The 24802-nt window shown below is 39.9% G+C and overlaps 1 protein-coding gene across 3 annotated transcripts in view; it reads right to left on the minus strand.

Annotated features, from left to right (window-relative positions):
- Positions 1-24802, minus strand: part of gria4b (glutamate receptor, ionotropic, AMPA 4b) — a 161439-nt gene that overhangs the window by 81422 nt on the left and 55215 nt on the right. For all 3 annotated transcript variants that reach the window (XM_047378712.1, XM_047378711.1, XM_047378713.1), the window contains exon 3: positions 17276-17515. In XM_047378712.1, coding sequence (XP_047234668.1) covers positions 17276-17515 — 240 coding nt within the window. The remainder of the gene's footprint in view (positions 1-17275; positions 17516-24802) is intronic.

Here is a 24802-nt window from a genome sequence, read left to right on the forward strand (position 1 = left end):
TGATTCTGGCGCTAAGCTATTAGCTTCTTTTGTTAGCTCAACTGCTAACAGCTGAGAACACGTGCTTGCTGCTAAATATTTACCCAGAAAGGTTTAGTTTTCAATCCAGTAAATAATGTGTCCCTAAACATCATTTTATTAAATTTGATAACTAAGTAAACACCATTAAGCCACATTTCTCCAGAAAGATTTGGCTCTTTTCCAAAATATTCCCTTAATAATATATCTTTAAATATTATTTTAATAAATAAATTCAGCTAATTAGACACCATTGAGAATTAGTCATCCAGAAGGTTGGTTTTATTCAGCAGATCATTCTTTAAAACATTATTTTAATAAATAATATTTTATCTGATCTTGCATTGTGAATGGTTGTCTAAACGTTTGCTGATTATTGTCTAAGTTGGTTCCAAGACTAACTTAACTTAATTTCCAGATTCTTCAAGATAATCCTTGGTTCTCAAACATAAACATTGCATGGTAATGTTGCATCACTCTTTTGGTCATGGTTTCAATCATCTTTAATCAAGTTGTTGATATTGTACATAGTCCATTAGTCTTCATTATTGTTTAATTCTGCTTGGTAGTTTGAGTTGACTTATTTTTGTTAATAAATTCTTGTATTTTAAGAAATTGTGTGAATTTATTCCAAATATGTGCAGAGTTTATGCTGTTCAATAATGTCAGAGCTCGTCTCACACCTTTCTATTTTGTCCATCCAATACCATCGCCTTACTGGGCTGGTATTCACAGGACAACCCTTAACAGACCCAAATATTATTTGATAAAATATTAAAATATTAATATTAAATATTAAATAATCAGATTCATAGTCAGAATATATATATATATATATATATATATATATTAATTAAACTTTTATAGCGCCAATTCACACAACACATGTCGTCTCATGGTCAATTCAATCGGATCATACAGATTTCAAGTCAGGTTCATACATTCCAATTAATCCTAATCATTGAACAGTGCAGTCAGATTCAGTTATTTATTTAAATTGTATAAAAAGTTTTTCTATCTAAGGAAACCCAGCAGATTGCATCCAGTCAGTGACTTGCAGCATTCACTCCTCCTGGATGAGCATGTAGAGACAGTGGACAGTCACTGGCGTTGACTTTGCAGCAATCCCTCATACTGAGCATGCATGTAGCGACAGTGGAGAGGAAAAACTCCCTTTTAACAAGAAGAAACCTCCAGCAGAACCAGAACCAGGCTCAGTGTGAGCAGCCATCTGCCACGACTGACTGGGGGTTTGAGAGAACAGAGCAGAGACACAAAGAGAACAAAGAAGCACTGATCTAGGAGTCCTTTCTATGGGAAGGAAAAGTAAATGTTAATGGATGTAACTCCTTTAGTCGTTTCATCTAGAAAGAAAGAACAGAAAAACTCTGAGCCAGTTTTCAAGGTTAGAGCCTGAAAGAGAGCACATAGAGTTAGTCACAGTAGAAGCTCAGTCAATCGCCATGTCTAGGAGAGAGAAAGGGTTAAACACTGAAAGTGGATCATCTGTAGAAGGTGAGCATTAAGTTGTTGGCAGCAGAAGCATGGACGATGCCCCTCGCCAGGAAGGTGTTACAGGTAGATACAGAGTCAGGCCAGGTGTAGCTTCTAGGAAGAGGAAAAAGAGAATATATATATATATATTATTGGGTATGATGCTACCTATGACTGTGGCAATGTAGCTAATAAATTAATCAAATTAGTTAATATTAAAATGACAAGTATCACTATGATCGTCAGAGGAAGACATTTTGGGCAATATTGCTAGCCCCTGTGTAAACTGTTGGAAGTTTTCGGAGCAATTTTGAGAATATTTATGATTTGAAGCTTCCATTGTTTGGTGTTTGAGGGTTTCTTGTCCAGATGTTTGTCAACTAATAACTGAAGAGGGTCATCAGCCTAGCCCTGCATAGTTTCCAGTACAAAACATCAGAATACAAGGAATTTCCAATGACTGGGAATTTAATTTTAAATGCTTTGAGCAACATAAGTCAAATCAGCTGTATAGATGTAACAAATCAGTTAATTTAAATACACACAAAATGATGACTCTAAAGTTTGAGGGTCTTTCTTTTACATAAAATAAAAATAATTGTGGATTATTCTAAGCAGAAGAAAAACATTTCCTGGAAAAGTCTAAAACAAATAAGATGGAGGAAACAGATAAGCAACAAGCTCAAGATTTGAACCCTGCTGCTTCCTGCATGTTAAATATTCAAGATCGAACAATGATCTAAAAAATAATTAAAGGTGACATTTTAATGAACAAACTAGGTTTTACAGTTCAATAATGTTAATGGCTAACGGAGCACAATTAGGTTAACATCCATCCATCCAGCCAGCCAGCCAGCCAGCCAGCCAGCCAGCCAGCCAGCCATCCATCCATCCATAGTAACTGCTAAACTAACTCTGGAGAGCTTTGTTTATGGTGTGAATAACTGAGTTTTCACTTTGTGAAAAGAAACCAAAACACTGGAGAAAGTTACAGGTCAACAAACCCATCAACTAAGCAAAAAGAAGGTGTAAAAATGACCTAAAACTCACAACCTCACCTGTATTGGAAGACTTAAAGTCTCCCTCCCAGCAGATGTAAACCATCTCACACATCAGCAGCGGCTACCTGCTCTGTTTGCAACACTGTGATAAGGCATCATGTTCCATTGTGCCACATGGCGCATAAAGAGCACAGACAGGAAGTTCCAGCAGTGGCGGCTGAGGGAAGCAAAGCGTGCAAAGGGCCAGCTGATTACCAGCTGATAAATGTGTAGCCTGGAGGCTGTATGAAAAGCAGCAGCCAGCTGCAATCAGCATCAGTGTCAAAGACACAGCCATGGGTGGGTGTCGGCCCACTGACGCTAACGCAGGCTGTGCAGAGCTGAGCCGTGTCGAGCCGGACGCTAGATGGAGGCAGCTGCAACATGTGGGGAGTGAGAACATGTTGTTCTGTTTCACCTGATCCTCCTTCTTTACCCTCAGTTTCCTGAACAGTTTGAGTGAGGCGTTCATCCATGTATGGCAAACTGATTTACTACATAACAGCCGGGGACATTAGTATTGAATACGATTTTTAATATAATATATTTCTAATAAGGGCACTGATAAGAAATTCACACCAGATGTCAGTAACAACTCAAATAATCCACATATGTAAAGAAATCCACAAAAACTGAACACATTGACTAAATGTTATGAGGTTAACACTCAGTATAAAAATCTAATTATAGCTTCAAGATGTATGGAGAAATTGACTTTTGGTCCATTCTTCCACACAAACTGTCTTCAAAATATGAAAGTTCTGGAGGTCTCCTCTATGCACCTTGATCTGCAACTCGTTTTTCATGGATTTACGGTTGGATAAATCCAGCTGACAGACGTGGACATTTCAGCAAAAATCAGGTGAGAGTGTTCTTGGTTGTGTGTTTTGCTGAAAACTCCAGACTCCTTTCTTGAGTGCCATATACTGACAGACAGCTCCACACTATGATTTTCCTTCCCCCAAACTTCACCGTTGATAGGTTGTTTTTGAGGTGATGTGCAGTGCCAACCCTTCTCAGAACATTTTGGTCTCATCGGGCCAGACGATATTCTCCCAGTATTTGTCCAAATGTTCAGGAGCAAACCATAAATAAAGTTAATCATGCATTTTCTTCTGCGGTGGAGTCTTGTGCAGTGAGTGTGCAGAAAGACCACGGTAGTTGAGTGTGTTACTTTTTATTTTTATAGGAAAACTGTAATTCCAGGTATTGCTGAGGCTCTGTGGTGGTGGTCCGTGTCTCTTGGACAGCTCTTCTGTTAAATATTTTCACTCCTTTCTCAGAAATCTTGGGAGAAGCACTGGATCCTGGCTTGATAATGTTGAAATTATGTTCTTCCCATTTCTGGATTATTGCCCCAACAGTGCTAACTAGAGAATTCACAAATACATCTGTAAGCCATGCCCTCATTATGTTCTGTGAATGTCTATAGAGAGCTTTTACTCATCATGAGATGCTTCTTGTGTTAATCCTAGTGTAAGAAACCTTTTTATTGGCCATCATTAGGGCTAAATCAGCTGATATTATTAGCACTGATGGTTATAATCAGTCTGACAGAGGGAGGTATCCCAATCCTTGTGGTTTTTAGTATAACAATGACCATCAGTGGGACCCTTTGTGGGGTTCCTTGAGACGACATTGTTGTAAACAAGCGCCGTTTAACTAAATAATCTGAACTGAAACTATCTGTGTAGTTATGCTGCTATAGGCTTAGGCTGCTGGAGGACATAATGACCACTTTCACCCTCTTCGCTACAATCTCACACTACTCCAATTTTGCATTATTTGCTGTTATTTCAGCTTTTAACTTTATGGTCTCTCTTTTCTCTTCCTAGAAGCTACACCTGGCCCGACTCTGTGTCTACCTGTGACACCTTTCTGGAGAGGGGAATCGTCCGAGCTTCTGCTGGCAACAACTTAATGCTCACCTTCTACAGATGATCCACATAGCCCTGTCTTTTAGTGTTTAACCCTTTCTCTCTCCTAGACATGGCTACTGACTGAGCTTAACTGTGACTAACTCTATGTGCTCTCTTTCAGACTCTAACCTTGAAAACTGGCTCAGAGTTTATCTGATCTTTCTTTCTAGGTGAAATAACTAAAGGAGCTACATCCATTAACATTTACTTTTCCTTCCTATATGAAGTACTCCTGGATCAGTGCTTCTTTGTTCTCTTTGTGTCTCTGCTCTGTTCTCTCTAACCCCCAGTCGGTCGTGGCAGATGGCCGCTCACACTGAGACTGGTTCTGGTTCTGCTGGAGGTTTCTTCCTGTTAAAAGGGAGTTTTTCCTCTCCACCGTCGCTACATGCATGCTCAGTATGAGGGATTGCTGCAAAGTCAACACCAGTGACTGTCCACTGTCTCTACATACTCATCCAGGAGGAGGGAATGCTGCAAGTCACTGACTGGATGCAATCTGCTGGGTTTCCTTAGACAGAAAAACTTTTTATCCAATTTGAATAAATAACTGAATCTGACTGCACTGTTCAATGGTTAGGATTAATTGGAATGTATGAACCTGACTGTTGTGAAGTGCCTTGAGACAACATGTGTTGTGAATTGGCGCTATATACAGGTCCTTCTCAAAATATTAGCATATTGTGATAAAGTTCATTATTTTCCATAATGTAATGATGAAAATTTAACATTGATATATTTTAGATTCATTGCACACTAACTGAAATATTTCAGGTCTTTTATTGTCTTAATACGGATGATTTTGGCATACAGCTCATGAAAACCCAAAATTCCTATCTCACAAAATTAGCATATTTCATCTGACCAATAAACGAAAAGTGTTTTTAATACCAAAAACGTCAACCTTCAAATAATCATGTACAGTTATGCACTCAATACTTGGTCGGGAATCCTTTGGCAGAAATGACTGCTTCAATGCGGCGTGGCATGGAGGCAATCAGCCTGTGGCACTGCTGAGGTCTTATGGAGGCCCAGGATGCTTCGATAGCGGCCTTTAGCTCATCCAGAGTGTTGGGTCTTGAGTCTCTCAACGTTCTCTTCACAATATCCCACAGATTCTCTATGGGGTTCAGGTCAGGAGAGTTGGCAGGCCAATTGAGCACAGTGATACCATGGTCAGTAAACCATTTACCAGTGGTTTTGGCACTGTGAGCAGGTGCCAGGTCATGCTGAAAAATGAAATCTTCATCTCCATAAAGCTTTTCAGCAGATGGAAGCATGAAGTGCTCCAAAATCTCCTGATAGCTAGCTGCATTGACCCTGCCCTTGATAAAACACAGTGGACCAACACCAGCAGCTGACACGGCACCCCAGACCATCACTGACTGTGGGTACTTGACACTGGACTTCTGGCATTTTGGCATTTCCTTCTCCCCAGTCTTCCTCCAGACTCTGGCACCTTGATTTCCGAATGACATGCAGAATTTGCTTTCATCCGAAAAAAGTACTTTGGACCACTGAGCAACAGTCCAGTGCTGCTTCTCTGTAGCCCAGGTCAGGCGCTTCTGCCGCTGTTTCTGGTTCAAAAGTGGCTTGACCTGGGGAATGCGGCACCTGTAGCCCATTTCCTGCACACGCCTGTGCACGGTGGCTCTGGATGTTTCTACTCCAGACTCAGTCCACTGCTTCCGCAGGTCCCCCAAGGTCTGGAATCGGCCCTTCTCCACAATCTTCCTCAGGGTCCGGTCACCTCTTCTCGTTGTGCAGCGTTTTCTGCCACACTTTTTCCTTCCCACAGACTTCCCACTGAGGTGCCTTGATACAGCACTCTGGGAACAGCCTATTCGTTCAGAAATGTCTTTCTGTGTCTTACCCTCTTGCTTGAGGGTGTCAATAGTGGCCTTCTGGACAGCAGTCAGGTCGGCAGTCTTACCCATGATTGGGGTTTTGAGTGATGAACCAGGCTGGGAGTTTTAAAGGCCTCAGGAATCTTTTGCAGGTGTTTAGAGTTAACTCGTTGATTCAGATGATTAGGTTCATAGCTCGTTTAGAGACCCTTTTAATGATATGCTAATTTTGTGAGATAGGAATTTTGGGTTTTCATGAGCTGTATGCCAAAATCATCCGTATTAAGACAATAAAAGACCTGAAATATTTCAGTTAGTGTGCAATGAATCTAAAATATATGAATGTTAAATTTTCATCATTACATTATGGAAAATAAGGAACTTTATCACAATATGCTAATATTTTGAGAAGGACCTGTAAATAAACTGAATTGAATTGAATGAGGGCAAACTACTTTCTAAATGCTATATATTTTTGCTACTTTCTTGCCTGAATGCATGTGTTCAGTTCTTGTTCCTGTGTGATTCTCCTTTGCTACACATCAAATTTATGGATTTACCTGTTTTTCTTGGTATGTGTAGATTTATTGGGTTGGTACCAAGATCCCAGGTTAATTTCATGTCTATAGGCTCATTAGAAAATCAATTTACTAAGGTAAATGTTAATGTGTTCAAAGAAAGAGTTCACAACAGATGTAGCTTTGTTTGTCAGACAGACAGCTGACGTTTTTTCAGAGGCAGACATTTTAGGGTTTTATGATTGATTTTATGGAGAACTGTTGTGAAAACAGCTTACATTATTCTCAGGTTGTTATGCAATGTGATCAGATGCAGATTCATTCACTGCAAAGAGCTTTAATAGAGATCTGACTATTTTCAGAAACCAGCTTTTACTGTACTTTAGCACAAACTGATCAGCTTGTTTTCATATTGTACCCTTTTGTCCTTCATTCCTCTTGTTTGCTAAGCTTCACAGGTTCACATTATTCACCCATTGTGTATTTCCTTCTCTTTGTGTCTATTTCCTACTTTCTTCACGACTCTTTTCTTTTCACTGTCTCTCATTTTCTCATCCTGACCTTTAATTCTTTTGTTCAGGTTGAGTTTGTCCGTTTTTGTTGTCCTGTAATGTTTTTCTTTGTTCCATCTTTGCTTTCTCTCACCTTTTGTATTCTTCTTCCCTTTTATTTTTAATCTTCCTATATTTTCTCTTTTATTTGTTTCCATTGCCTGCTTGTTTCAATTTATTTCCCATTTCCTCTTTTCATCCTTCCTCCTCTAATCCCATTTCCTCGCTTTGGAGTTCTTCCTCCTTCTTCCCCCCAAAATCCTCACCTCTCAGATTATTCCTTTTTTCCACTTGCCTATTTTTTTTCTTTCACTCATTTCCTGTTTTCTGTTTTATCCATTTCTGCTTCCCTCTCCCCTTTTTACTTTTTATTGTTATTTTCAAATAGTCTTTCCTCTTTATCCCTGTCCTGTAGCTGCTTTGTGGCTCCTTTAATCTTCCTCTTGTCTTTTGTTTTTTTTCTGAATTCTCTGCTGCTGACTTTAACAAGCTCTACAAGTGCATCTAAACAAATATTTTCTCACTATTCAACATGTTTGATATTTTCCTCCTTCCTCTCCAATAAAATCATCTTTATGTAAACTCTTTACTGCTACTTTTTACCTATATTCTTTATTTGCACAACTCTTTTTGTCCTCTTCCTTCCATAGAGTCCTATAAATTTACATTTTTCCATATTTGATCTTATCCTGGTTGGCTTTTTTTCCCAGTCCCACGGTTTTTGTGAGGCCATCTGCAATTTTTGCCTGCGTCAGTGAACGTATGCATTCATGGCAGACCTGAGTAGAACAGCAGCTCTGTAAACACACTCCTACAGTGTCTCCACTGTTTCAGCGCAAGGAACCAGAAGGCCACTCATTGACGGAGCTCAGCGGTGCATGGGCTGATTCTACCTCTAATATGCTCAGCTCTTGATGAATGCCTGGTGCTGTGTGTGGGGAAAAAAATCCCCCAGGCTAAAACGTTGCAGCCTTCACCCAGAAGCCCCCTGAAAAGCACTTGCTTGCGCACAGAAAAGCACGTGATTCCTCAGAAAAGCATCAATGACGTGTAAATGAAAGCAACACTCAGCCCTTCTAGACAGCAAAAAAGTCTGACTGACACAGTTTCCATCAGCCTCCCCCTAACACCCTGACGCTCAAGTCCGACGGTGTTTACAGTATGAAGCATCCAGAGGAATAAAACCCGGAGGAGGGAACGTTCAGGAGCTCAACACTCAGCCCATTCCAGCTCAGTGAAGAAAGAAAATGTTCTTATTAGAAGTGGGAGAAAAGCACTCAATCTGCGGCACACAGCAAAATGGACTCCACAAATCAAGACTGAGCGTAAATTGAAGAAAAGAAGCATACGGCAGCTTGTGCTAAAGTCTTGATTCTTTTCAGATTTCTTTTTACTTTATTCCAAGCAGTAACTCCTTTAAAATGGTCTTGAACAAGTAATCTTTCCTTTTACCATTATTATCCATCTGGAAAATATTTAAATCAAATTTCATACTTTTTCAAACCGATGAAAAACTAGGTTTAATAGAGATACATCTGTGTGTGGTTGCTGTGAAGCTCTTACTCCAGCGGCAGTTTAGCTGTGAATCTCCCTTAAAATCTTGAATGGACTTCACAGTTATCTCAAGGGAGTACACAGTTTTTCCTTCAATTAAACTTTCCTTTAATATGCTTGGAAAAGCCCTCTGAACAACCATCTTCTTAAGCAATGGGCTTTGGTGACTTGTCCTCCTTGTAATGGGGGTCAGTGGCTGTCTGCTGCAAAACAGGCAGGTCTTCCCCATGATTGTGTTACTCATAACATGGCATTTAAATAGTAAAAATAATTTTTTACTGGTCTGATATAATGTTTTTATTTCTGTGAAACCAGAAGTAGGAATTTCCAGTAGTATTTTAAGGTGGTCTTGATAATTACTTCCAGTTTTTCTGTAGATTTTAGTGAATTTTCAGTACCTGACTGTAAGTGCCATTTTGTAAAGCTCATATATTCATAAATTATGTATAGTGTCTATTAATTTTTTGTATTTCATACTTTGTATTAATCTGTTAAAAATAAATGCATTTCATTTATAATGTTTTAGATTCAGAAACATTTGTGAAGAAAATATGTTGTATGCAATTTAGCTATAGAGGGCGCTGTTTTGTTGTTTTTGCCCATGAAGAATAAATAGTTCTTTACTTGTCTTGAGCGTAATAGATGATGGCTGACGGAGTAGTTTTACCGTGCTGCGGCGGCCACACGGTTTCACAATTCGCACAATTTCTGTAATCAGTAAAGAATAACCCAGCCCAGGTTTGACTTTACATACAGTCAAATTCAACAAATTCATTATGTGTTCCAATGGGGCTCATTTGTCAGATTTAAAGTACTTTTTGAAAATAACAACCTTTAAGCAGGTATATCAATTTCATTAATCCCACATTTCTGTATTAAAATGTGTTTTATTGGTCGGATTTAATATTCTAATTTTAAATGTTGTGTTTTCATTGGCTGGAAGCAAAAAATCAGAATGAATCGAAACTAAGCTTGAAGTCAAGTCAAGTTTATGTATATAGCCATTTTCAGCAACAAGGCACTCAAAGCGCTGTACATGAGGAAAAACATTACAATGATACAGAAAATCAAACACAGACAAACAAATCAAATGACATTAATAATGCTTGGGAGTTTACTGGTAAGAGATGGTTCTAATCCAATCTTTCTAATAGAGGTAATTAGCTCATTAAGTCCTCTGTGGTAAGGAATTCATCCTGTGCTAGAAGAAAAATGATAATAATAATACTTGAGGTCGCTGGTATGAGGCAGCTGTGGTCCCATCATTCAAATAAGCTGGTTCACTGGTATAAGTTTATTTGTTAAACAAGTTTGACACATCCAATAAATTTAATTCCACTTCACGATTGTGTCCCACTTGTTGTTGATTCTTCACAAAAATTTTTAATTTTATATCTTTGTTTAAAGCCTGAAATGTGGCAAGAGGTTGACCAGTTCAAGGGGGCCGAGTACTTTCGCAAGGCACTGTATATAATGTTTAACTTAGTGAAATAACGTTTAATAACAATCCAATTTATTGAAAAGACTGTATTATTATCTTGATGCCGGTTTTTATTCTTTTTTTTTTTTCTTTACGAATAAAATAAATGTTTCAGAAACATCAGCCTCTGTTTATTATAGAATAATCCAGTTCAGCTTTGACCACTTAAAATGCTGTCCAGATCCCTTAAAAACTATGAAATAGTCCTTTAGTTTATGGAAAGAAGTAATGATCCCAACATTAGCATCATTAAGTAGTTATTACCACAGAGCTTAGAAACAGAGATGTCTCTCTGCCAAGTATCCAAGATGATTTAAACCCATGAACTTTTAAAAATAAATTGTTTATTAAATGCCTTTGGCCAAATATTTATATTGATATTGCTGCATTATTACATGAAGAAATGATATATTAACCACTTATGATGTGAAATTATGAACAACATAAATTTTACTCAGTATATTAGGCTCTAAATAAACATTTACATGTGTTGCAATTTTAGTTTTGGTCTTTAATGTATAATAAATGTATATATAATTTAAAGAATTTGTGCACCGACTGTAACAATAACAACAACAACAACAACAATAATAATAATATAATGATAATAATAATAATAATAATATGCCTTTAAAAATTAGCATACACACATTTTCAGCAAAGCTCTAGAATGACATGATATTTAAGTTATTTGCACTGTAATATGGACGATTTTTTACAGTTTATTACTAGTCTAAAAAGGAGTTTGTCCTCCATTAAAGCTCAGTTTCTTAGGAGGTGAACACGGCCATCTTGGACTTTTAATAAAAACCATCTCTTGACACCTCAAGTACTTAGATCCTTTACTAGAGGACGCAAGACAAGTACAGGATTCAGTACCAACTTTGCACCAACCTTGTTAAAGAGGTGGAGGTCTTAGAAACATGTATATCAAAAATTATTTTCAGGGTTAAAAGAGGTTTATTCTTATCTATGTTCTCCGTCAACCCAGCGAGAAGTTACCAGTTCAATCTGTCCGCACACAAGGGCAGCCCAAGAACTACTTCCTGTCTTTCTTCAAAGGTAAAGCCTCAAACCCTTAAACTGGTGTCAAGCAGCTTAAGTTGATACATCAGCTGAACAAGGCGCCACAACACAGACAGACTCAGTGAAGGAGCTGTGGTTTAATCTGCATTCAGAAGCACCACCTAAACATGATATGGTCAGAAAGCTGATCCGGAAAGTTCAGCAGGTTCTGATGCAGCCATACCTGGCATAAGAACAAGCTTCACCTCTGATTCACAGTGCACTTTTTCAACCCTACGGATCCATCAGTGAAAGGAAGTGAACAACAGCACCGGTTGAATGCAGCTCAGCACCACGGACAGAGCTCTACAAGCTGGACTGCCACAAACAGACCAATAACTTCTACAGTTAAACACACAGTTTCAGAGAAAAACATCTGCATCCTTATAAAGGTTAAATACTGTCATTTATACTGCCACTAAAAAGTATACACCCTGCCCACATGTTATCCGTTTGGTTGCTTTTATAAATGAAATCTTTCAATTTGCACAAACATTTCATGTCACAGTAAAGACAAACAATTTACACCAACAATTAATTTAAAATATACAGAGTAAAAGATGTGTTTGAATAACTACTCACCCCCTTAAGGGACTGAGCTAATTCAATAGAGGTCCAGCTAACTGCAATTAATGACATGGAGAAATACCTGTGTCTGGGAGGTCCAGTCTCTGGTTCATCAGTATTTCTGCTACAACATGAAGACAAAAAATCTCTCCAAGCAACTCAGACAGAAGATCATAGAAGAGTTTAGGCCAGGAGATGACTGCCAACATTAAAACACCTTCCCCTGACATCCTCCTTGTCACTAGAAAAATTAAGAGATGTAACTGAAACCAGATGTAAAGATGTTACATGATCTTTTTTCCTGACCCTCTCACATTAAATCAGACTCAATGTGTCCTGTTTTAGGCTAGTTAGGAAAACATATTTCTGTTTTGTGAGAGCTTTTTACTTGGAAGCACATCTGTGGATGTATTTCAAGGCAACACCTCAAACACTATGATTCCCTCTGTGGCATCAAGGAAAAATCAAAAGAATGCAGCCAAGATATCAGGAAGTGAAATGTTAACCTCCACAGGTCTGGTTCATCTTTGGGTCCAATTTTCAGATGCCCAAAGGTCATTATTTGCAAGTATATACATCATGGGAAAATCCAGCCATTATAGCGTTGAGGAAGGGTTTCATTCTTTGACACAAAGATGAACAGGTTTTGGTGTGAAATGTTTGAATCAACCCCAGAAAAAAAAAAGATAAATAAAGACCTTGTGAAGATGCTCCTGATGCACACCATCAAACTAATCAGAAAGTGGGCCAAAAACAACTAAGTCAATGTTTTGGAGGGGACATCACAAAGTCTTGATCTAAGGAAAATTTATTATTTATTTTATTAGACAATGTACAGGGGTTGGACAATGAAACTGAAACACCTGTCATTTTAGTGTGTGAGGTTTCATGGCTAAATTGGACCAGCCTGGTAGCCAGTCTTCATTGATTGCACATTGCACTAGTAAGAGCAGAGTGTGAAGGTTCAATTAGCAGGGTAAGAGCACAGTTTTGCTCAAAATATTGAAATGCACACAACATTATGGGTGACATACCAGAGTTCAAAAGAGGACAAATTGTTGGTGCACGTCTTGCTGGCGCATCTGTGACCAAGACAGCAAGTCTTTGTGATGTATCAAGAGCCACGGTATCCAGGGTAATGTCAGCATACCACCAAGAAGGACGAACCACATCCAACAGGATTAACTGTGGACGCAAGAGGAAGCTGTCTGAAAGGGATGTTCGGGTGCTAACCTGGATTGTATCCAAAAAACATAAAACCACGGCTGCCCAAATCACGGCAGAATTAAATGTGCACCTCAACTCTCCTGTTTCCACCAGAACTGTCCGTCAGGAGCTCCACAGGGTCAATATACACGTCCGGGCTGCTATAGCCAAACCTTTGGTCCCTCATGCCAATGCCAAACGTCGGTTTCAATGGTGCAAGGAGCACAAATCTTGGGCTGTGGACAATGTGAAACATGTATTGTTCTCTGATGAGTCCACCTTTACTGTTTTCCCCACATCCGGGAGAGTTACGGTGTGGAGAAGCCCCAAAGAAGCGTACCACCCAGACTGTTGCATGCCCAGAGTGAAGCATGGGGGTGGATCAGTGATGGTTTGGGCTGCCATATCATGGCATTCTCTTGGCCCAATACTTGTGCTAGATGGGTGCGTCACTGCCAAGGACTACCAAACCATTCTTGAGGACCATGTGCATCCAATGGTTCAAACATTGTATCCTGAAGGCGGTGCCATGTATCAGGATGACAATGCACCAATACACACAGCAAGACTGGTGAAAGATTGGTTTGATGAACATGAAAGTGAAGTTGAACATCTCCCATGGCCTGCACAGTCACCAGATCTAAATATTATTGAGCCACTTTGGGGTGTTTTGGAGGAGCGAGTCAGGAAACGTTTTCCTCCACCAGTATCACGTAGTAACCTGGCCACTATCCTGCAAGAAGAATGGCTTAAAATCCCTCTGACCACTGTGCAGGACTTGTATATGTCATTCCCAAGACGAATTGATGCTGTATTGGCCGCTAAAGGAGGCCCTACACCATACTAATAAATTATTGTGGTCTAAAACCAGGTGTTTCAGTTTCATTGTCCAACCCCTGCATCTAAATATCTGTAAATGAGCTCATAGACGACCTGAAGGCTTCGATTTCTATGTTCTTCCTTTGGATTTTAACCTCAGAAATGGGAATGATGACTAGTTTCAAAATCTATGACTCTTAACACGTAGCTTTAATAAAATACTATATCTTACATATTTTAAAAGTAAAACTTAATGAACCTGTGGATTATCTCTCTTTATTAGACTAAATTTCATCTTTCTCTTTACATTAATAATTAGGCTCTACAGGCCACATCAAGTCAGCCTTCATTAAAGCAAGGACGAGTATGCACTGAGAAAAGGATGATACAAACAGGTTTTCAAGGTCTTTTTGGGTTTTCTCCAATAGAATCTGCTTGGAAACCAGGTTAGGTACTGGAAATCTTAGCAACAAATCATAGCAGGAGGTAAAATTTCAAATGAAAGGAGACGGTGCTAACTTTCAGTGCAGCAAACAGTGGATGTTTCTGAATTTCAGACATCTGTCAGTCATCTACCATGAAACCAGCTTATATTTCTGGATCATCATCAGTCTTCATCAGCTCTGACAGGCTGTGTTACCTCACACTGTTTTGCTTCCATGTATTTCGTTCCTTTTTTAGGATGCAATGAATTGAGTGCTTCTCCTGTTTATGCACAATTACTGGAAAGTTTCACATGTTGTGAAATCATCTGCATTAAAGTCACGTCCTTGGCCCATCTGCAAGGTGGCGCAGTCTCTCAAACAGGAACCCATGTTGAGTTTTTGGAGAACACTTGATCAGATACACGTCGCTTTTGTTGAGAGGAGAGAAGGCTTTTTACCCAGTCAAGCATGTGTGACCCCAGATAAGAGACGGAGAGGCGGGGAATGAGTTTTCAAAGGAGATTCGGTCCGCACGCCACAGCCTCATTCAGCCAATCTGCTCAAACATTTACTGAGGCACAGAGAGAGGGAGAGGAGAGCTCTGCCTGCCTTCTGGAAATGTATGAGAACAAGATGTGGAGATGTGATCCAGGCAGCAGCCCGTATCCTTTCTGTCTTGTAATGGAAATGTGACATGGTGCAGCGAATACGTACAAACCGGCTGACTCTGCTCGCAAGAATGTCAGAAGTCATCTTTGTGTTGGGGAATAAAGCAAAAGACTTTTTAAAGGTTTCACTTTGATATTAAACATTAAAACGAGTGATACTTCTGAAAAAAACCAAGAAGCGACGCAGAATAGGAAATATAACCTGAGAAATAATTTCCCGAAAGGGAGCCTTTCATATGGAAAGTTGATTTAAAATTTTTTTTTTATGTTTCGTTGACAAGAAACATTTTCACAAACTTTTGTACAAATGGATTGAAAGACAGATTTTATTTATTAAAGGAAAAAACTACCCGAATCACGGTTAGAAAACGCTATCACCCTGACACAATCTAAAAACCAACAGATGAGAAACAAAGTCATTAACATCTATCAGCCTGGAAACGGTTACAACGTCATGTCTAAGGCTTCAGGACCCCAGAGCACCACAGACAGGAACAGTGGAGAACCTTCTTAGGAGTGGTTGATCTACCAAGATTACTCCAAGAGCTCAGCAACAAAATATTCAGGAGGTCACAGAAGAACCCAGAGCAACATCTAACACTGTACAGGTCTCAGTTAAGGTCAGAGGTCATGATTCAACAATGAGAAAAAGAAACCGGGCAGAAATGGCCTCAATGGGAGACTAGAACCCCTGCTGATCCAAAAGAACACAAAGACCTGTCTAACATTTAATAAAAAACATCTTGATGATCATCGAGATTTTTAGGAAAATATTCTGTGGACTGAGGAGACAAAAGTGGACCTTTCTGAAAGGTGTGGGCCCCGTTACATCTGGTGTAAAACCATCACGGCATTTCAGCAACAGAACATCATAACTACAGTCAAACATGGTGGTGGTAGTGTGATGGTGTGGGGCAGCTTTGTGGCTTTAGGATATGAAGGACTCGCTATAATTGATGGAACCATGAATTCTGCTCTCTAGCATAAAATCCTTAAAGAAATGTCTGACCATCAGTTCATGAGGTCAAGATCCCCCAGAGAATGATCCAAGGCCCTCCAGCAAATTCATCTCTCAATGGCTCAAAACAAACAAAAACCAAAATGAAGGTTTTGGACTGGCCCAGTCAAAGTCTGAACTTAAATCTGATAAGAGATGCTGTGGTATCATCTTCAACAGGTTTGTTCAAGCTGGAACACCCCCCAATGTGTCTGAATCAAAACAATTCTGCAAAGCAGAGAGGGTCCAAATTCCTCCATGGTGACGTTAAAGACTCATTAACACTTAATGGCTTAATTAGGTTTTGGATGTGATTACTTTTTCACATAGGGCCAGGTTAGTTTGTATGGATTATTTCCCCTAATAAATGAAATCATTATTTTAAAAACTGCTTTTTGTAATTACTCAGGTTATCTTTGTCTGATGTTACAATTAGTTTGATGATGTGAATGTGTGACAAAAACCTGCAAAATCAAATGTTTAACAACTGAGCCATTTTCATTTAATGAAAATATAACAATAATAACAATAATAATAATAATAATAGTTAGTTGTATTATTGTATAATAACTCTAACTATAATAATAACTATTATTATAGTTATTATAACTATTATTGTGCAGTAGAGTAATGGTGCAGTAGAGCGTGTGTTTAGAGGCTGCACACAGATTTCTAAAAGCAGAGCCAGAATGAAAGTCTCACACCTTTCATTCATTCTAATGAGCAGCATGGTTGGGAACAGACTAAAAGCTGGCATAGAGCAGATGGTTTTTAGGTGAACAGAAATCTATAGTAGAAATATTTACAGTATGAATATTTACTTAAGTCAATCTACGTTTTCACGATGTGTTTGCATCATGTCCCATTTACCAATAATGGGACAGCTAAACATGTTTTAGTTGTGATGCTTTGCTTCATGACCAACCTTTGACACTGAAACATCAATTTCAAAGCTCTGAGATCAGTTTGCAGAAATCAGAGCACTTTCACATTTTTTATGAATCGGATCTGACTGACCTGACTGGGCTGCATACAAAAACAGGGCTCCTTAGTTAACATGGACAGCTGACTGTCATACAGAGAAACTGAACCATGATCCTCACTCACCTCGGTCCGTGTCGTACAGGAAGACAAACTTATTCCAGTCGTAGTGGTCAAGGAGGGACAGCAGTGCCCCCCGGATGGACGGCCGGAGCTGCAGGGTGAATTGGCTCTCGCCCTCGGTGGGAAAACTGGGCGTGATGAGGGAGATGTGCAGGGCGCTGCAGAAGGACGTCAACGTGTGGACCGAGCGCTTGTCATACAGGCCGAAGATGGCGAAGACACCGCGGGAATACTGTGAGCAAACTGAGGAAGAAGGAAGAAACATGAGAGTTCATTACTGAGGTGTAAAAGTAGAGAGAAGATTTAACAAATTTTCTGAAAAATAAAAGATAGAGGAAAAAACTGCTGCTCTGGATCATATGTGTGTATGCTAACAAAATGCCAAGATGGAAGGACATCAGCAGCAACCCTAGAAGAGCAAATGCTGCTGCCTCGGAAGGGTTATCTGAGGTCCATCATTCCATTAACCAAGAGGAGAACATCTCAGACAGCTGGCAGTCTTCCCAGTAGTGGACGTCCCAGCAGATTGAGACTAAGGTCAGAGCTCAGAGAAATGACCAAAACCCCAGAGCTCCATCTCAGACTCGACAGGTTAAAGGTAATGACAGGGCAATTAGAAAAAACCTGAACACGTATGACTTGTTTGAAAGGGTTGAAGGAGAAATCTTCTCTGAACACAATATGAGGGACTTTATGAGTTTGAATTTACTTGTTTTCGGACACTGTGAACGCATCAACATCCCATAATAATTGTTTCTCTTTAATCCATCCCATAATAGTATTTTTTTCTAACTCTGCGGGACGTGACTCTGCCCCGCTCAACTGCTCAGAGTTCGCTGCCTCCTCAGTCGAGCATCGCTCCTCATCAGTAAATAAGTAGCAGTGAAACAGAATCCAGATGTTTCTGTCATCAGTGTGTTCCTTTAGTTATTGGGACGCTCACGTTGCCGGTTCAGCCATGTTTATGGGTCCATGAGGCTTTATGAGGCTGCATCTTTCGTTGTGTGGTTAATTCCTAAATATTTTAATTGTTGAGTTATCTGTTCAAGTAATCTGCGTTGGTAATCATTGTTTGTTTTCAGCATAGTATCCATTATTATCGCCATATCTTGTTGTGTAATACATCTTAATTTGTTCTAATTTAATGTTTGTTGTCGCACACTTCATTCAGGAACCATTGGAATTGTCAGTATTTGGCTAGAATTGACATAAATCGGTATTATTTTTACTAATGTTACGTTGAAGTTCATATGCAATGTCATTCTAAATAATTATTCACATTATCTTGTGGTAATTTCCATCTGTGTTTAGATAGATTGCATATACTTTACATTGTCTATTTGATTAGTTATTGTAATTTATTTCTGTTTCAAAGGAACCAAAACATATTCATAATCATCACCAATAATAAAGGGTGGCATGAGTGTAACTGATGTCTACGATCAATTTGTTCTGGCCGGACAACCTGAGGAGATCGAGGATTTGAATCAGTCACCGTATACTGCTTTTTAGAGGTCACAAGTTTGGATTATACCAGCACCTCCATTACAAGTATGACTTGTTTGAAAGGGTTGAAGGAGAAATCTTCTCTGAACACAATATGAGGGACTTTATGAGTTATGAGTTGAACATGTTTTAGTTGTGATGCTTTGCTTCAAGCCCAACCTTTGACACTGAAACATCAGTTTCAAAGCTCTGAGATCAGTTTGCAGAAATCAGAGCACTTTCACATTTTTTATTAATCGGATCTGACTGACCTGACTGGGCTGCATACAAAAACAGGGCTCCTTAGTTAACATGGACAGCTGACTGTCATACAAAGAAACTGAACCATGATCCTCACTCAGCTCGGTCCGTGTCATACAGGAAGACAAACTCATTTTGCTTTGGATCATACGTGTGTGCTAACACAACGCCAGGATGGAAAGACATCAGACACACAGATGGAATTGTAAAATTTGGCATTTTAAGTAAAATCTACTGTAAAATGTGGATTTCAGCAGAATTAATGATTTTGTTCAAACAAACCACAGCGGCTGGACCAATCTAACCAATTTCCTTCACTGACGTCCACAGTAAGGTTGAGACCCTATTGGCCGCTGCTGCCCCCTGTCTGTCTGACTGATATTGCATGCTCAGCCAGCACTCAAGAGAGAGTGGTGCGGAGGAGGCCTGAGCACAGGCCAGCACACTCATATAACACACACCATCAGCCTCTAGTAAGGTGGTAGAAGAAGGAGAAAAGTTCTGTACGTCAGTTTTGGATCTAACTGGACCCAACAGAAAACCCGTTACAAGCCGAAGAATCAATGAGGTAAATCTCTGCTTCGCTGTGCAAAGACGATGCACGGTTACTGCAGGCAGCTGACAATATTTTAGAAATGAAAAATAATCAATAAATGATGAAGCTTTGTGTGTTAAGGTGACGTACTGTTCGAAGATAAAGGCAACTCAGCAGAACTCTGCAGCAGAACCTCCTGGAGGGATAAAATATCAGTCACTGTCAAAACGCAGCCGCAGCTTCCTGTTTCTCATCATTGCTGGGGTGTGTTACTGGAACCCAGTCCCAACACTACTGTAAAACATCCAGCACTAACAAATTATACCACAAATAATTCGTTTATATTTGAAGATGTTTCTGTGCTCTAATACAAAACGTGTGGGCTAATAATTTAGAAAAATAAACATGGGAGAAATAAATGTTGGAAAAACTAAATCAGATTTTGTACACCTCTGAAAACAGCTGAGAAATGACTTTGTTCCTGTGGAACCTCAATAAAAGCATCCAACACAAACCGAGGACTTTGAAAAGACCTGTTAAAAATGTTTGGTTAAATAGAAAATAATCATTGAAGAAAAACGTCTGTTACTTTTATGTAAAAGTTATTACATACATTTTCTGCTGAGAAATTAATTAGGAAAGCTCAGCACAAATACGTCAGGTTGACATGATGAGGTTTGTTCTGCTTAAACCTCAGACATTCAGTTTGGTGCTCCTGATCTTTGAAGTGAGAGTGAACACCATGCTGAGATCCAAAGATCTGTTGGAGGCCTTCATGGAGAGGATTGTAGCAGCTGAGGAGTCTAAGAAGGGGTTTAACTTGGAATGACAGTGCTCACACTCCAAACCTTTGGAACGCTTTGTACCGTGCTAGAATCGGGTTTCTGGAGTGGTGTGAACCCACCCCAGATACTAAAACGGACCAGAGAATTGTCCCCTTGAATGGTTACAACTGCTGGTCTTGGCACAGTTTATCTGGACCCAGGAACAAAGGAAGAGAGCAAATCAAAAGATGAAAATGTTCTGTCGGGATAGGTGGAGTAGTGAAGAGGTGCAGGTGTACAACTACATTAGAAAATGAAAGTAGTAACAGAAACCCAGATGAGATGGATATTCTTCTACATGCTTTTTTTTCTGGATCATTCTGAATCATTCATTAGGTCACCGAATCACAGCAGCCATTTTATAAAACAACCAACACTCAGGACTGAAGGAAAAAGCTTCTAGCAGCCAAACATTTGCTTCTTTTGATGATGAGACAAATGGACTGTCCATGCGTCCCATCTGGCTGGGGACATAATCCTGCTCTGTTTGAAGCTCATACAGCTGCCAACTTGGTTCCTGGAAGGTTCCTGCAGAGCAGAGGACGAGGATTGGGGAATTTCATTATTAATGCTTCAGCATTAAAAACCGAGCACATTATTATCATCCTGAGGCTGCCCTGCATATGTTGACCAGTCAGCACCAATGTTTTATGCAAAACTGTCGATCTACAGACCTGACTGGTGTTAAACTCATCTGACAGCATGACAACCACTCCAAAAATGCAGTTAGAGGCATTAATATGAAGAAGGGCCCCTGCTGCAATACGCCTAGTTCAAAGAAACAAGCTTCAACATCCTGACATCAGGTTCTACAGAAGTTGTTCAGGATCCTTCAGCTTAAACGGCTAGAACAGAAGGTGTCCAGTTCCAGTCCTGGAGAGCTACTATCCTTCAGCTGTTAGATGTGTCCCTTCTCCAACACGGATGAATCGAATGAATGGCTCATTACCAGGCAGAGCTGAATGACTGAATGCTGCTGAGGGAATCCATCTATTTGATTCAGGCGTGTTGGAGAAGGTTGCAGGATAAGACCTCTCAAAGACTGGAGTTGGTCGCCCCTGATGGAAAACAACCCAGTGGTGAAACCAAAAGACTAGGAATAGTAAACACTGCTCTACACAACACATTTCCATGAGCTTGAACCCTTTTTCCATAAAACCAGAAGACAAATAGAAGCCTGAACTCTCTCACAAAACACTGGCAAGAGACAAAAAAACAAGCTGAATATGCGGCAAAAAAACTGAAACTCACATTTTCCCCTTGGTGCAAAGCTGGGGTGGAAACCTCCGGCTGGCGGTCAGGACAATTAAAAGTGAATGTGGTGCAATTACAGGCCTGAGCAGCCTGCCATGAGTTCCCCATCTCGTGTTTACTGATGCACTGTTCAATAATTTCATATCAACAATTGATTGACTGTGGAGTTATGAATCACAGATTTATCACCAGCTCCCAGAGTCCGTTTAGGATTTTCCAGCTCACTGGTTCGGTGTTAAATCCTGTCGTTTTTACTGTTTTGGATCAGTCTCGCCGACTCTCAGCCTCTCAGATAAAAGCTGAGGCACGAGGGGAGCCGGCTGGACTTTCCATTCATCAGACGAGCAGAAACCCAGATCCACATGAAGAAGGAGGAGGATGTGTGCAGGAAGCGGAATTATAAGCAACTATTTGGCAACATGTTGACTAACTGTAGGCTGGACAATAATCACTGTGGTGTTCACAGCATGCTAACCTGCCCCCAAGAGGCCAAAGACACAGGCACCTCTGATACAGGTACTATAAGCTGTAGATACATGTGGAGAGTGTCATATGTAGTTTTAAGTTGGACCCAAGACACAAAGGGAACAGGAAATAGGACGGTCGTGGGAAAAATAGACAGAAACACGGAAAAATCCAGCAATGAACAATGACAACAAGAGAGCTTACATACTGGGGGAGGAGTGGAGAATGACAATGAAGGAATAAAAAGCTGAACAATTTGTACAAACAGAATAATTTCAATAAAAGCATAAAGTTCCTGAAGAAAAAATAAGTCCAGAGATTTTTACATTTTTATATGACTCAACAAGTGCATCAATTCATTAAAATCTAATTAACAAGTTTACTTATCTCAGGAATTCAATTAATTTATTGAATATGACTGTATATTCGGTCTACACAGAGTGATATATTACGGGCCTTTATTTTTGTTCATTTTGATGATTATGGCTGACAGTTGATGTTAAAACAACATTTAGTTTCACTGAAAATTCAGACTTCACAAAACTGTAACATAAACCCACAGATTTTGACTTTTTAATTATCTGGACCAAAAACAAATATTGTCCTACTTTGATATTTGTGAACTTCTTAGTGAGACTTAAAGCTTCACTGAGAGAAAAGCATTCAAACATTCCCACATTTTGTCAAATAAAAAAAAACGTATTTAATAGACCAATATACTATTATGAAGAGGAAGGAAAATGTGGAAATTATTTGTTTTTAAATAAAAATCTGAGAAGTAAAGACTCTATCCCCTCCCTGAACCACACTGATGGCAGCATCATGATGTGGGGGGATGTTTTTCTTCAGCAGGGACAAGGAAGCTGGTCAGATGGGAAGATGGGCGGAGCTAAGCCAGGACAATCCTTGAAGAAAAAACCTGTAGAAGACTGGAAGTTCACCTTCCTGCAGGACAACGACTCTGAACATACAGCCAGAGATTCAGTGGATGGTTTAGATCAACGCAGATTCATGTGTTAGAATGGACTAGTCAAAGTCAAGACCTAAGTCAAACTGAGAGTCTTTGTCTAGACTTTAAAACTGGTGTTCACATATAATAATAATAAATTGTATTTATTATGCACTTTTCATTCCAAGGAATCTCAGAGTGCAACAACATCAGAGAAAAATGGATATTTACCAGTTTAAAGCTCTCCTAAACAGGAATGTCTTAAGTCCAACTTTAAAAGAATCCAGATTCTGGACTTCTCTCAGCTCTGGAGGGAGGCTATTCCAGAGCCGTGGTGCAGCAGAGCAAAAGGTTCTGTCCCCCATGGTTCCGAGCCTGGTAGAGGGGACCTGGGGGAGCCAGCATCTGGACCACCTAAGGGTGTGGGTGGAGGTTTGGAGTGGAATGAGTTCTTGTAGATAAAATGAACCGTGGTTGCTGATGCATTTATAAGTGAGCAGAAGAATTTTATATTGGGTGTGAAATGGGACTGGGATTCTGTGGAGGGAGAATAAAATGGGTGTGATATGCTCTACTTGCTTACTTGCATGAGGACTCTTGCAGCACTATTCTGGATATACTGTAATTTCTGAATGTTGTTGGAGGAGATCCCGGTAAAAAGCCCATTGCAGTAATCCAGTCTGGAGGAAACAAAGGAATGGAGAAGTTTTTCTGCATCAGAGCGTGAAAGAAGTGGATGGATCTTGGAGATGTTGTGAAGGTGGTGGAACAAGATCTTTGGTAGATGTTCTCCATCCAATCTGACTGAGTTGATTTACAAAGAAGGGATAGAAATTTCAGTCTGTAGAGACATACTTGACAGACCAGCAGCTGGACCTGCAGAGAAAGGTAGTTCTATAGTATTGACTCATAGGGGCTGAATACAAATGCATGCTGCACTTCTCAGATTGTTATTGGTAAAAAATGTAGAAAATCATTAATTATTTTCCTTCCTCTTCATAGTCATGTGATACATTGACAGATAAAATCCCAGTAAAACACTTGAAAATGAAATGGTTGAAACATGACTTCTGAGGGACAATTTAAAGGGTGTGAAACATGTTGCAGGCCACTGCAGTGTCTTTTATTTAGTTAAACCTGCTACAGTGGAAAAGCTAAGGTCAGATTTATTTAAACTGCAAAGCAGCCTAAGAAAACCGATAGTCAGACTTTCAGTGATGCAGTAGGAGATGCCACAAACCACAGCAGAAATGATGTCATGCTTCAAAACAATGAAATCCTGTCACTGATGCTGATTTTTCTGCAATAATAACCCCACCCAGCAGCACAGCTGACCTGGCATAGACACACAGTTTGTAAGCAGGTGAAAAACAAGATCAGAATGCATTATAAAACGGTGTCCCAGTGGGTTGGACTGGAGTCTAAAGTGTGATTGTTTTCGTTGGATCACCACACAGTAAAGAGACAGCTGAGGTCAATACCAGCCATCCATCAGAGTCGAGCTGCATCACACAGATGTCTCCATGTGATGTAGTGGTGATGTGACACCAGTAGTACTGACAGCGAGTGGGCGGCGGTTGGAGACAGGACGGCCTCCTGGACTCAACCCACACAGCGGTGACCCTGAAACTGCATCCGCTGGCCTCACACTCCACTGCACAAACAGGTCAGAGCATGCACACGCCCACTGCAGTGTGCCCTGATCAATGAGGGTGACACACTAACAGAGCAGCACGAGCCCCCCTGCCATGTCACAG

The sequence above is a fragment of the Girardinichthys multiradiatus genome, chromosome 11 (assembly GCF_021462225.1).
Source record: "Girardinichthys multiradiatus isolate DD_20200921_A chromosome 11, DD_fGirMul_XY1, whole genome shotgun sequence".
NCBI lineage: Eukaryota > Metazoa > Chordata > Actinopteri > Cyprinodontiformes > Goodeidae > Girardinichthys > Girardinichthys multiradiatus.